Here is a 12,079-nt window from a genome sequence, read left to right as displayed (position 1 = left end):
CTAGCTGCATACATGGATAAATATATTATAATCAGGCTAATGAACTCATCAATTCCTACACCAAAGATTCCAGACTGTAGTATCAAACCGATCCTTGACTTGACTAAACTCTACCCTTTGGTTCTATTGGGAACTTTAAAACATCTTTAAACTTTAAAGTGATACGGTGCAACATCGGAAAGATGCACAGCCAAACATCAACCCTCCTCATAAGTGCACTCAAGGTCGGAATGGTACAAAGTAACATCAGTTGCAAAGTTGAGCACTAATTGATTGGTGCAATGATTTACTTTTGTTTTGAAGAAAGATGACACTATATGAGTATATTTAGATTCAAGGCAACTGAACATTGAACTAAAAAGATATCTAACCAACATTCCTAACCTGGAAAAGTTTAATCCCAAGTTCTCAGAAGCAAACATTTTTCCAAGCTGGATGTCAGGGTATTGGTTCATACGTCTTTCCTCAGTCATTGGGAGAGACAACTTTTAGAACACACTTCTATAGATATCGTTTTCACAGGTTACCATTTGGATTAGCTGTGAGGATATATTCCAAAAGCATATGGATTACATCACCAAGTATCTACCAACTTTGGTCTGTATTCCAAATTATATCACAGTTCTCCAGAACACAAAACATAAGCATGACACAGACGTTTCTTCAGAAGGGTCACTGGACTTGAAATGTTCATTCTGTTTTCTCCCCACAGATGCTGCCAGACCTGTTGAGTTTTTCCAGCAATTTCTGTTTTTGTTTCAGATTTCCAGCATCCACAGTTCGTTCAGGGTTTTTAAAAATCAGAACAGGTTTCCTGTTCTTCAAAGCATAAAGAGGGATGGTGTATTATTGCCCCCGACCTCAGAAAGGCAGTATACCTTTAAGGCAGCTGGACGACATTAAGACATGATTTTTTGGCTTAAAAAGTCTTCATCTTACTTTTTGCACAACCATTCTTTTAAATAGCTCATTTAACCTTAACATTCCTTGATAATGCTGTAAATATTAGCCAGTCATTCCAATTCTGATCGTGAAGTACATTTTAAAAAGAAAACTGCAGACACTGGAGATACACAAAAAAACCCAAAAAGTGCTGGAGAAACTCAGCAGGTCTGTGGAGAGAAAAACAAAGTTTTAATTTCTGGGTCACGGGTCTTGAAAAGTTAAACTCTGGTTTTCACTCCACATATGCTGCCAGACCTCCTGAGTTTCTCCAGCACTTTCAGCTTTTCTCCGTTCCCATTCTGATCATTGCTGATGGAATGTTTCCCCTTTGTTGGTAACTATGGATGGCAGATTTAAGTAATGACATGATTAAATTCAATAGTGAAGTGGTCTTCTGATACTCATTTCCCTTCCTCTCATGTGAAGAAGGCTTATAGTGCTATTGGCCAGAATGAGCCATTAGAGGCACTGGAGCTGAATTCCCCCAGGATGAAGTAGGAGAAGGACTGGAGGCCACTTTCTCTTTGATGAGTTTCTGCCTTTAGGAAGAGGAGAACATGCTGTTATTGAAAAAAAAACATTTGCTTCTCTGTTCACAGGTGACGGACTTTGGCTTGTCTGTATTAAAGGATGGTGCTGGTGTTGGCAGTGAATCGATGTTACAGGACGCATGTGGTACACCTTTATACATGGGTAAGCAGTGCATAATTTGCTCCAGGTTATGTAATGGAAAAGGAAATTGTAAAGTAGAACCTATGTTCTCTAATTACATTTCTAATACTTTTCTCATTATTTGACAGCCCCAGAGATAATCAATAACTATGACTACAGCCAGCAGTGCGACCTCTGGAGCATTGGAATCATTATGTATATCTTGTATGTACTCATTCCATTTATTTTTAGGATTTTCTAACTGTCTTTCTTCCTGTGAAAACCTATGGGCATTCTTATACATATGCATAATTGGCTTAATGGCAGGAGACAGAGAGTGGTAGTGGAGGGTTGTCTTTCAGACTGGAAGACTATCAGCAGTGTTCCACAGGTTCTGGGTCCTCCTTGTTTTGTCATTGATAAAAATGATTTTGATGAGAATACAGAAGGGCATGGTTAGTAAGTTTGCGGATTATACCAAATTGGTGTCACAGTAGACTCTAAAGGAGGTTAGGCTGGGACTTTTTTTCACAAGAGCATAAAACATTGAGAGGAGCCCTTATAAAAGTTTATAAAATAATGACAGGTTTACATAGAGTTAATGGTAGCTGTCTCTTCCCAAGGTTAGGGGATTTCAAGATGAGGGAGCACATTTTTAAGGTGAGAGGAGAGAGATTCAAAAAAGGCATGAGGGGCATTTTTTTTATACAGGGGGTGGTTCACGTATGGAATGGACTTCCTGAGGTAGTACTGGATAATAGCACAATTACAACTTTTAAAAGACATTTGGATAAGTACATGAATAGGAAAGGTTTGGAGGGATATTGGTCAGGAGCAGGCAGGTGGGACCAGTTTAATTTAGATTGTTGGACTGATTGGACTGAAGGGTTTGTTTCCTTGCTGTGTGGCTTTATAAGTAAATCGATCCAAATAAAGCCACTCAGGATTAAAAGGTAAATGTTGAGAAGGTGGTTCCACCTATGAGCAAGTTCAAAACAAAAGGCCATGATCATAAGGGAATCCCTAATAAATCCAATAAAACTGAAGACTGGTGAGAACCAGGGACTTGCTCTCAAATGAAGTTATTGAGATGAATAACAGATGCAATTAAAGGAAAGATAGATAATTACATGTGGATTAAAGAAATACTATTTTGGTTGGATGAAGTAAGATGGTAGGAGATCCTTGGAGGGCAGGAACTTTGAATTGCTCAGTTGGCCTATTACTGTGCTTTAAAATTCAATGTAATAATAAGTGCCCAATTAGTCTTAGCAATTGCCATCCCCAAAGACTTTTAATTCCTGAGTAATCACAAGATAAGGCTTTGCACCAGGAAAACAGCGAGCTTCGTAATTTTCAAACAATCCACTGCTGGTTTGTCCATCAACAGCAGCACTTTGGAAATTTGCAGTTGATAATTATCAATATTCCATTGCCAGGTTTGTCTTCCCAGAGCTAATACCCCAAGGGAAGATGATTATACATATTCATCGAAAACAGAAATGTCCAAATAGTCTCTGCATTAATGCATGGTTCTGAGCAAACTGAAAAGCTAAGGATGATGTTTCACTTTTGTTTTGTCTTACAGGCTATGTGGTCAAGCTCCTTTTACAGCTACAACTTCAGAAAAATTGTATGAGGAGATCACAAAAGGGGAGCTAGATTTTTCTCATTCATCTCTGAAGTCTATTAGTGAGAGCGGTAAGATCCTTAAGTACAGTGGCAATGCACATATGCTCAATGTGACAAAAGAAGGAATGATTGAATACCCTGTCTGAATTTTCCTAATGTTTTGATAAAGTATCCTGTTTTTGTTGAAATTTTGGTTGAAATTTAGTTTGATAATTTATTAGTTTTTTAAAAATTGTCAGGGGTATGTAAGAAATTCAAAGGTACCTGCAAACATCAACATCTTTGGTTAGCTCATTACCTTGTATCACCACACAATTCAAGTACAAAACTTGCTACATGTCTTGAGAAGAGGTGAGTCTGATTAAGAACTATATTAAATTCAGAAAGTTTTCTTTTGGTCTTCCTCTACCTGGTTATGATCATCACCTTCACAAATTCTATCTTTGTCACAGAATCCCTACAGTGTGGAAACAGGCCCTTCGGCCCAACAAGTTTGCACCAACCCTCCGAAGAGTAACCCGCCCTGACCCATTCCCCTATCCTATTATGCTATATTTATCCCTGGTTAAAGCACCTAACCTACACATCCCCAAACACAATGGGCAATTTAGTATGGCCAATTCACCTAACTGCACATCTTTGGATTGTGGGAAGAAACCGGATCACCCGGAGGAAACCCACACAGACACGGGGAGAATGTGCAAACTCCACAGTCTCCTGAGGCTGGAATGGCATCTGGATCCCTGGTGCTGTGAGGCAGAAGTGCAAACCACTGAGTCATTGGATAGAAAGTACTAGCCCCCTCGTTCAAATGTGAACACGTTACTGAATGTGTCATGCTTCTTAAGCATGCTAAGTGTCAGTCTATTTATTGACTATAATATGAGTGTGATGATTTACACAGCAAGGAACACTGCTCTATGGCTGGGTCTCCTATGAGTCAATTGTTTAAATGAAGATGTGATACCAAACATTCAGCTACAATATTTCTTTATTGTAATTCAACTGCTTCACATAACTGAATCCTATTAGTATACTAGAGTGAACAAAGTTAAAAACCACACAACGCCAAGTTATAGTCCAACAGGTTTATTTGGAGGTACTAGCTTTTAGAGTGCTACTCCTTTGTCAGGTAGCTGTGGAGCAGGGTCATAAGACGGAATTTATAGCAAAAGATCACAGTGTCATGCATGCAACTGATACCATATATTGAACAAACCTAGATTGTAAGTCTAGGTTGCAGGTTTCAGTTCATTAATACGTAAATCCCAGAACTTCTTTCAAATCACATTCTCGAGATAACTTAAGTAAGTCTTCTGTTGCAATACTGTACAATGGAAATATTAACTAGTATTTTCTATATATTATATATATATATTTTAACAGCTCGCTCAGTATTGAAAGGCCTTCTGTTAGTGGATCCAGCTCACAGAATGACAGCCAGTGAATTGCTAAATCACCATTGGATAACTGTGAGTAATTATTCATTAAATACTTTGAAAATTTAGACTTATCTGTATATCTTCACCAATAAGCAAAGATTTCACTCATGATCAAATTTCATGCATTAAAAATAGTCTTAAATTAAAACTCACACGATACCAGGTTATAATCCAACAGATTTATTTGGAAGCACTAGCTTTCAGAGCGCTGCTCCTTCAGGAGGTGGTTGTGGAGAATAAGATTGTAAAACATAGAATTTATAGCAAACGTTTACAGTGTGAATGTAACTGAAATTATATATTGAAAAAGACCTGGACTGTTTGTTAAGTCTTTCATCTTTTAGAATGATTCGGAGATGCCGGTGTTGGACTGGGGTGTACAAAGTTAAAAATCACACAACACCAGGTTATAGTCCAACAGGTTTAATTGAAAGCTAGTGTGCTTCCAATTAAACCTGTTGGACTATAACCTGGTGTTGTGTGATTTTTAATCTTTTAGAATGACCTTGTTGGTTTCAGTTCTTTCATATGTAAATCACAAAACCTTTTTAAAAAATTACATTCTCAAATGAACTTTAGCAATTGGTGTCATGTCGGCCCAGATAGTGCATTGAAGGTGTGAGTTTCCCTGTGTGAGACTGTCTGTGCCATAATGGTCAGAATGATTCTAATCTAAAAAACGGATTTACAGAATCTTACATTAATTCATGCATTTTTGAGCAAAGTAAAATGTAATTCTGCAAGTCCAAATTCACCCCACAAACGTACGTGTATGTGTGAGTGCATGGGTGGGGCAAGTTTGAGTGTCTATTGAGAGTGTGTTATTGTGAGTGAATGTGAGTGTAAAGGGGTAGAAGTCTGTGAGAGGGTGTGTGAGAACATATGAGAGGGACTGTATGTGTGTGTGTGTGTATAGTGCAACAGGGTCACCTGTAGTGTGACATGAACCCATGGTACTGGTTGAGGCCATTCCCGTGGGTACCACACTTGGCTCTCCACCTCTGCTCGGCTACTTTTCATTGTTGCCTGTCCCAAAGTCCACCTTGGAGGATGGTCACCCGAAGATCCGAGGTCGAATGTCCCGGACTGCTGAAGTGTTTTCCAACTGGGAGGGAACACTCCTGTCTGTTGATTGTTGTGTGGTGTCCATTCATGTTCTTCTATATTTGTATGTTTTGGCTGCAATTTGGGAAACAGTGCATGTAAATATCTCTGTATGCGTAGATACCTCTATGAGAGAATAACTTCAGTTGTGTATGGAAGTAGACTGCACCGATATGTTGTAACTGGACTATGTTCAATTCCATTTTGAAACGGGTTCATTAGTTTGGTGTGCAGAACATGTTGCCTAAGTTATACAATGACAAACATATCGTGAGTAAGATGACCAAAGTGATGATAGTGCGCATTGTAATTTTAACAAGAAAAATATATTCAAATATGCCATTGAATATAACAGTACAGAGGAATAGCCTGCCATTAAATAGCCTGGGAGGAAACCATTTATTCTCACAGAATCTTCCACAAAACAGTTTAATTAACTCCCAAAAACTTTTGAAGTAAATTAAAATCACAAAAACCCATTTGGACAAACTGCTAAGCCACAGCATTAAATGTTTTCAAAGAATTGTTTTACATTAGACATGTGCACAGTCCTCAATGAATACTTGTGTCAGACTTTACATTGGAAAAGGGAGGTGCGGGTAGAAACATTAGGGGGAAGACTGTGAAATATTAGAAGTTATCATAGAGTGAGAAGGGGTATAATGGGTTCAGCTGCCTTAACAGTGGATAAATCTATAGGCCGAGATGACATATATCCCAGGCTGCTGAGGGAGGAGATCCAAGGCCTTTGCAACTTGGTCTGGCTGAAATTTGTTGGCCCTCCAGAACAAGGAGTTGACCTTGACCCAGTGTTGCAGGCTGGCACATTGCAAGGTTCAAGACTATGTGGTGAGGGATGCATTCAAGCCTGGGGCAGCTGCCACCACGGCATAGCAGAGAAAGAACATTGTCCGAGATCCTCCTGCTGAAATTAAATGGGGGTCTGTTCAGTAACCCCACAGTGCCTCAAACACATGTAAATATGGTCTTGTACAAGTAAGAGGTGTCTTTGGTTTGTTTGGATAGAATCAAATTCCAATGTTTGTTTTCTTGATATGCTACTGTATAGAACCGAACTGCGTTTATGACCAAGCTTTTTTTTGTGAATAAAGTATATTTTTGAAATAAAAAAAAACTTCAAATCCTCCCTTGCTACAGATGAGATGTAAGAGGACTGGAGGACTGCTAGCATTGTCCATTATTAAAAGAGGGGAGGGAGAGCTGGATCAGGAAATTCAATAGCAGTCACTGTAAACCACACTGATGGGAAAGTCATTAGAAAGTAATCTGCAGGATAGAACAGATCTGCAGTTGGAAAGACAAAAGATACAAATTAGTCAGCAGTAGTCAGCAAAAGTAGGTCGTTTTGACAACTCTAAACAAATGTTTGAGGAGTTAGTCAATAGTGCGTATGAGGGTAGGTAACATACTCGATGTGGTCTATATGGATTTTAGTGAAAGTTTTGTTAAGGATCCTCATGACAGACTGGTCAAGAACGTAAGAACCCAAGGGATCCAACAAAAGTGGCATGTTAGATACAAAATTGGCTGAGAAGCAGGAAGCAGAGGGTGATGGTAGAGAGATGTTTCTGTAACTGGAAATCTGTTTCTAGTGGAGTTCTGTAGGGCTTGGTGCTGGGACCATTATGGTACACATTAATGATCTGGAATGAAATGACAGGAGTGTGGTGAAGAACTGTGTGCGTGACATGAAAATAATAGGGTAAGAATAGTGAGGAGTATAACTGTGCACTACAAGAGCATTTCAACAGACTGGTCAGCTGGGTAGACCAATGGAGAATGGACTTCAACCCAGAAAAGTGTGAGGGACTGCAGTTGGCATGTCTAATAAGGGAAGGGATCACATTATGAATTATATGACCCTGGCAAGTATTGAAGATCAGAGAGATATCCACAGATCCTCCAAGTTAGCAGGATAGGGTGGATAAGATACTAAAGGCGGCATATGGGATATTACCTTTAATGCCTGAGGCATAGAATACAGCAGTGAGGAGGAGCAAGGTGATGCTGAACACTATAAAAAGTGCCGGTTAGGCCACATCTGGAGAATTACATGCTGTTCTGCTCATGATATTATAGGAAGGATGTGATTGTAACTGGAGGGTGAAGAAGAGATGTTGCCTAGGATGGAGAGTCAGCTATGAAGAAAGATTGGAGAGGCTGGGGTTGTTCTCCTTAGTGGGGGGGGGACATTGAGAGGGCTGTGTAAGATCATTGCTAGGGTGGATGGAAAGGTATTTTGTCCATTAGTAGAAGGGTCAATAACTAGGAGGCAGATTTAAGTTAAGAAGTAAAAGGAGTTGAACAGATTTTCTTTTCTAGCCAGATGTTGGCGGGAGTCTGGACATTATTGCCTGAAAGAGTGGCGAAGTCAGTAAGTCTCTCAATATTTCAGCAGTATTTTAGATATTCCACTTGTTGTACCATGGCCTCTAAGAGCTGGAAAAGTGGGATTAGAGTTATCACCAGAATGGACAGAATGGGCTGAATGGCTTCCTTCTGTGTTGAAAATATCTGTGTCTCATAACAGCTGTTAATAATTCACAGCTGCTTTCAAGTCTGCAAGGTCTTTGAAATCTGTAGAGTGTCAAATCGACTTTTATAATCAATGTTGATACAAGAGGAATACTAGTTGTAGACTTGTGGAGCGCATCTCGCCATCTTTGATCAGCTGCTGACAGCTCTGCCATATTAAGGCATTTGACACTTCATGCGTAATTTTGCATGTTTTCAGGGGGATACTAGTAAGAGCAAACGACCCAAAAATGTGTTGGAAATGATGAAACAGTGGAAACTAGGTAACCATAGCGACAACGAGGAGGAAGTGGTAAAAGAGAACGGGGTGAATGAGGATGATGGCCTTGCCCAATCAGAAACAGATATGAAGACTGATCTCAACTTCAGCAAAGCGCTTTCACGTACTACAAAGGTATTTTTTTCTAACAATGTTAAAAATATCATTTCCGTTTGCATAACCCTGCTGTACATTCTCAAGGAAGCACCTTGTAGCTGCTCAGTAAATGAGCAAATGGGAAGTTTATTGACACGGGAGTTTCTGTATCTAAGATGATGTCACCAAACAGTAACAAGGTGAATGACTAGATATGAAGATAGCGCAGGTAAATGGCAGTGGATAAGAGGAGGGGCTTGAGAAGGTTTGCAAGAGATCTTATAACAAAGTTATTAAAAATTATGAAGTGTTTTGCTTATAATTACTAAGACATCTGGATGTAGAAGGCATTTACCATAAGAGAAAGGAGGAGGTAATTTTAACTTATTCTCTACCTTGCAGAAAATGAGTGATGGCAAACCAGCAAACCGGCTTTTCAATTTGTAATTGACACCACTTGGATGAAAAAAAACTTGTGCACACATAAATATTATATTTGAGTCTTTTTGTAATCTCAAGATATCCCAACGTACTTTACACACAACACTGAGTTGTAGTCACTATTATAATGTAAAACTGTGGCAGCCAATTTATAAGCAGCAAGCTCCCCAAACATCAAGCACGGAGAGAGAGCAAGCTAACATTGAGTAGATTCAAAATGTTAGCTTGCTCTCTCTCCATGGATGCTGTGGGTCTCGCTGCGATCTCCAGCATTTGTTGTTTTCAGTACAATTTCCAGCATCTGCAGTAAAATGCTCATTGGATGGTGACTGAGGCATAACTAGTAGCTAAGACATTGCAAAATAAGAACCTTGATCTTCTCTGAAATAGTAACATTGTGTCACTTTGATCCATCACACATCTAAGACTTAGTTTGACATCTCATCTGAAAGACTGCCCAACAGTGCTAGTGTTTTGTGCTGAAATCACTGCAGTACATCTTGAACCCACAATCTGATGACTCATGAGGCAATAGTGCTAGCAACTGAGATGTCGGACTGATTGTTCTGCCAGATATGTCAGTAGCTTCAGTTCATGTGTCTGAAACTACTTCAAGCATCAAGCTAAATTCTGACCAGCAATTCAGAGAGATGAAGGATGTGAAAGAGGCTGAAAATTAGCAAAGAAAAAGCCAATCATTTACAAAGCCAGGCATGTAAATTTAACATTACTTGGCAACAACATTTTTTGTGCCATCCTGTTTTTGTTATCCAGTGAAAATTGGATTAGAAACTCTTATGATTTGATCAACCATTTTACATTTGGTTGCTCTTACAGTGCATTTTCTACTACTTACAGTAAACACTTCAATCTAGACTAAAGAAAATCTCTCAAACAATTATTTCTGTATTATCAATACGTGATAATATAACTAGGAAGCTTTGGTTTTAGATATGATAGTTTGTCTTTTCTGGAATCCATGATGTGGAGGTGCTGGTGTTGGACTGAGGTGGACAAAGTCAGAAGTCACACGACCAGGTTATAGTCCAACGGGTTTATTTCAAATCACAAGCTTTTGGAGTCTTCACCTAATGAAGGAGCAGTGCACCAAAAGTTGTGATTTCAAGTGAACCTGTTGGACTATAACCTGGTTATAGGAAGGAAGGAAGGAAGAGTTGTTGATGTCATACACATGGAATTTAGTAAGGCGTTTGATAAGGTTGCCCATAGTAAAGTGATAGTGAAGTCACATGGTGTGCAGCATGTTCTAGCTAGGTGGATAAAGAACTGGTTGAACAACAGGAGACAGAATGTAGTAGTTGAAGGGAGTTTCTCGAAATGGAGAAAGGTGACCAGTGGTGTTCCACAGGGATCAGTATTGGGGCCACTGTTGTTTGTGATATACATAAATGATCTGGAAGAGGGCACTGTTTGCATGATCAGCAAGTTTGCAGATAACACAAAGATTAGTGGAGTAGCAGAAAGCATAGGGGACTGTCAAAGAATACAGGAGAATATAGATAGACTGGAGAGTTGGATGAAGAAGAGGCAGATGAAATTCAATCCAGGCAAATGTGAGATGATGCATTTTGGCAAGTCTAATTCTGTAGCGAATTATACAGTGAACGGAAAAACATTAAGAAAAGTTGATGAGCAGAGGGATCTGAGAGTGCAGGCCCATTGTACTCTGAAGGTTGCTGCACAGGTGGATAGAGTGGTCAAGAAGGCATATGGTATGCTTGCCTTCATTGGACGGGGTATTGATTATAAGAGCTGGCAGGTCATGTTAAAATTGTACAAGACATTGGTTTGGGCACATTTAGAATACTATGTACAGTTCTGGTCGCCACATTACCAAAGGGATGTGGACGCTTTGGAGAGGGTGCAGAGAAGGTTTACGAGGATGTTGCCTGGTATGGAAGGTGCTATCTGTGAAGAGAGTTTGAGTAGGTTAGGTTTGTTTTCATTAGAAAAAAGGAGATTGAAGGGGGACCTGACTGAGGTCTACAAAATCATGAAGGATATATACAGGGTAGATAGAGATAACCTTTTTCCTGGGGGGAGGGATTCAATAATGACGGGTCACGTTTTCAAGGTGAGAGGTGAAAAGTTTGAGGGAGATACACACAGCAAGTATTTTACGCGGAGAGTGGTGGGTGTCTGGAATGTGTTGCCAGCAGAGGTAGTAGAGGCAGGCACGGTAGATTCATTTAAGATGCGTCTGGACAGATGCATGAGTAAGTGGGGAGCAGAGGGATACAGATGCTTAGGAATTGGATGACAGGTTTAGATAGTAGGTTTGGATCAGCGCAGGCTTGGAGGACTGAAGGGCCTGTTCCTGGGATGTAAATTTTCTTTATTCTTTGTTCTGGTGTCAGGTGACTTTGAACTTTCTTTAGAATCAATTGAAAGGACAGAGGAGAAACTGAACACCTTCCTCCAATCTCGAAATGACTGAGGGGGAACCAGCTGGTTCGGTTGCCTTCAACTATTCCGAGGCATACCTGCTTCGTTTACTCAGTGCTACCTCAATTTGGTATTCTTCCACCAGAGGGAAATGATAGGAAAGGAACTATCAATAAAATTAATACAAGCAACAAGAGCTTTTCTTTTACTAGATAGCTTATTATGGTTAAACCTTTCATTCTAAAAAGGTTATAACCTTTGTCATTACTTCCAACTTCATTTTGGCTCTAATTTATAGTTTCTTATTTATATCCAAGCCAATGATGATCCCACTGTGGTAGGATGGATAGCAAATAACAATGAGTCAGTATACAAAAAGGAGCTAGAGAGCTTGGTGTCATGGTGCAATGATAACAATCTCTCTCTCTCAATGTTGACAAAACTAAAGAACTCATCATTGGCTTTGGGAAAAAAAGAAAGAGGACACGCTCTCATCTATATGAACAGAGCTGAGGTGAAGAAGGTTGACAGTGTCAAGTTCCTGGGA

The 12,079-nt window shown here is 39.6% G+C and overlaps 1 protein-coding gene across 2 annotated transcripts in view; it reads left to right on the top strand.

Moving 5' to 3' along the window:
• The window catches only part of LOC122561491 (serine/threonine-protein kinase 33-like), a 108,077-nt gene that overhangs the window by 92,189 nt on the left and 3,809 nt on the right, over nucleotides 1-12,079 (top strand). For both annotated transcript variants that reach the window (XM_043713239.2, XM_043713238.2), the window contains exons 7-11: nucleotides 1,545-1,638; nucleotides 1,746-1,821; nucleotides 3,185-3,297; nucleotides 4,615-4,700; nucleotides 8,530-8,724. In XM_043713239.2, the coding sequence (XP_043569174.1) occupies nucleotides 1,545-1,638; nucleotides 1,746-1,821; nucleotides 3,185-3,297; nucleotides 4,615-4,700; nucleotides 8,530-8,724 (564 nt within the window). The remainder of the gene's footprint in view (nucleotides 1-1,544; nucleotides 1,639-1,745; nucleotides 1,822-3,184; nucleotides 3,298-4,614; nucleotides 4,701-8,529; nucleotides 8,725-12,079) is intronic.

The sequence above is a fragment of the Chiloscyllium plagiosum genome, unplaced genomic scaffold (assembly GCF_037043375.1).
Source record: "Chiloscyllium plagiosum isolate Xiang-an unplaced genomic scaffold, Cpla_swu_hap1 HiC_scaffold_23, whole genome shotgun sequence".
NCBI classification, from domain to species: domain Eukaryota; kingdom Metazoa; phylum Chordata; class Chondrichthyes; order Orectolobiformes; family Hemiscylliidae; genus Chiloscyllium; species Chiloscyllium plagiosum.
This window is presented reverse-complemented; position numbering and strand designations above follow the sequence as displayed.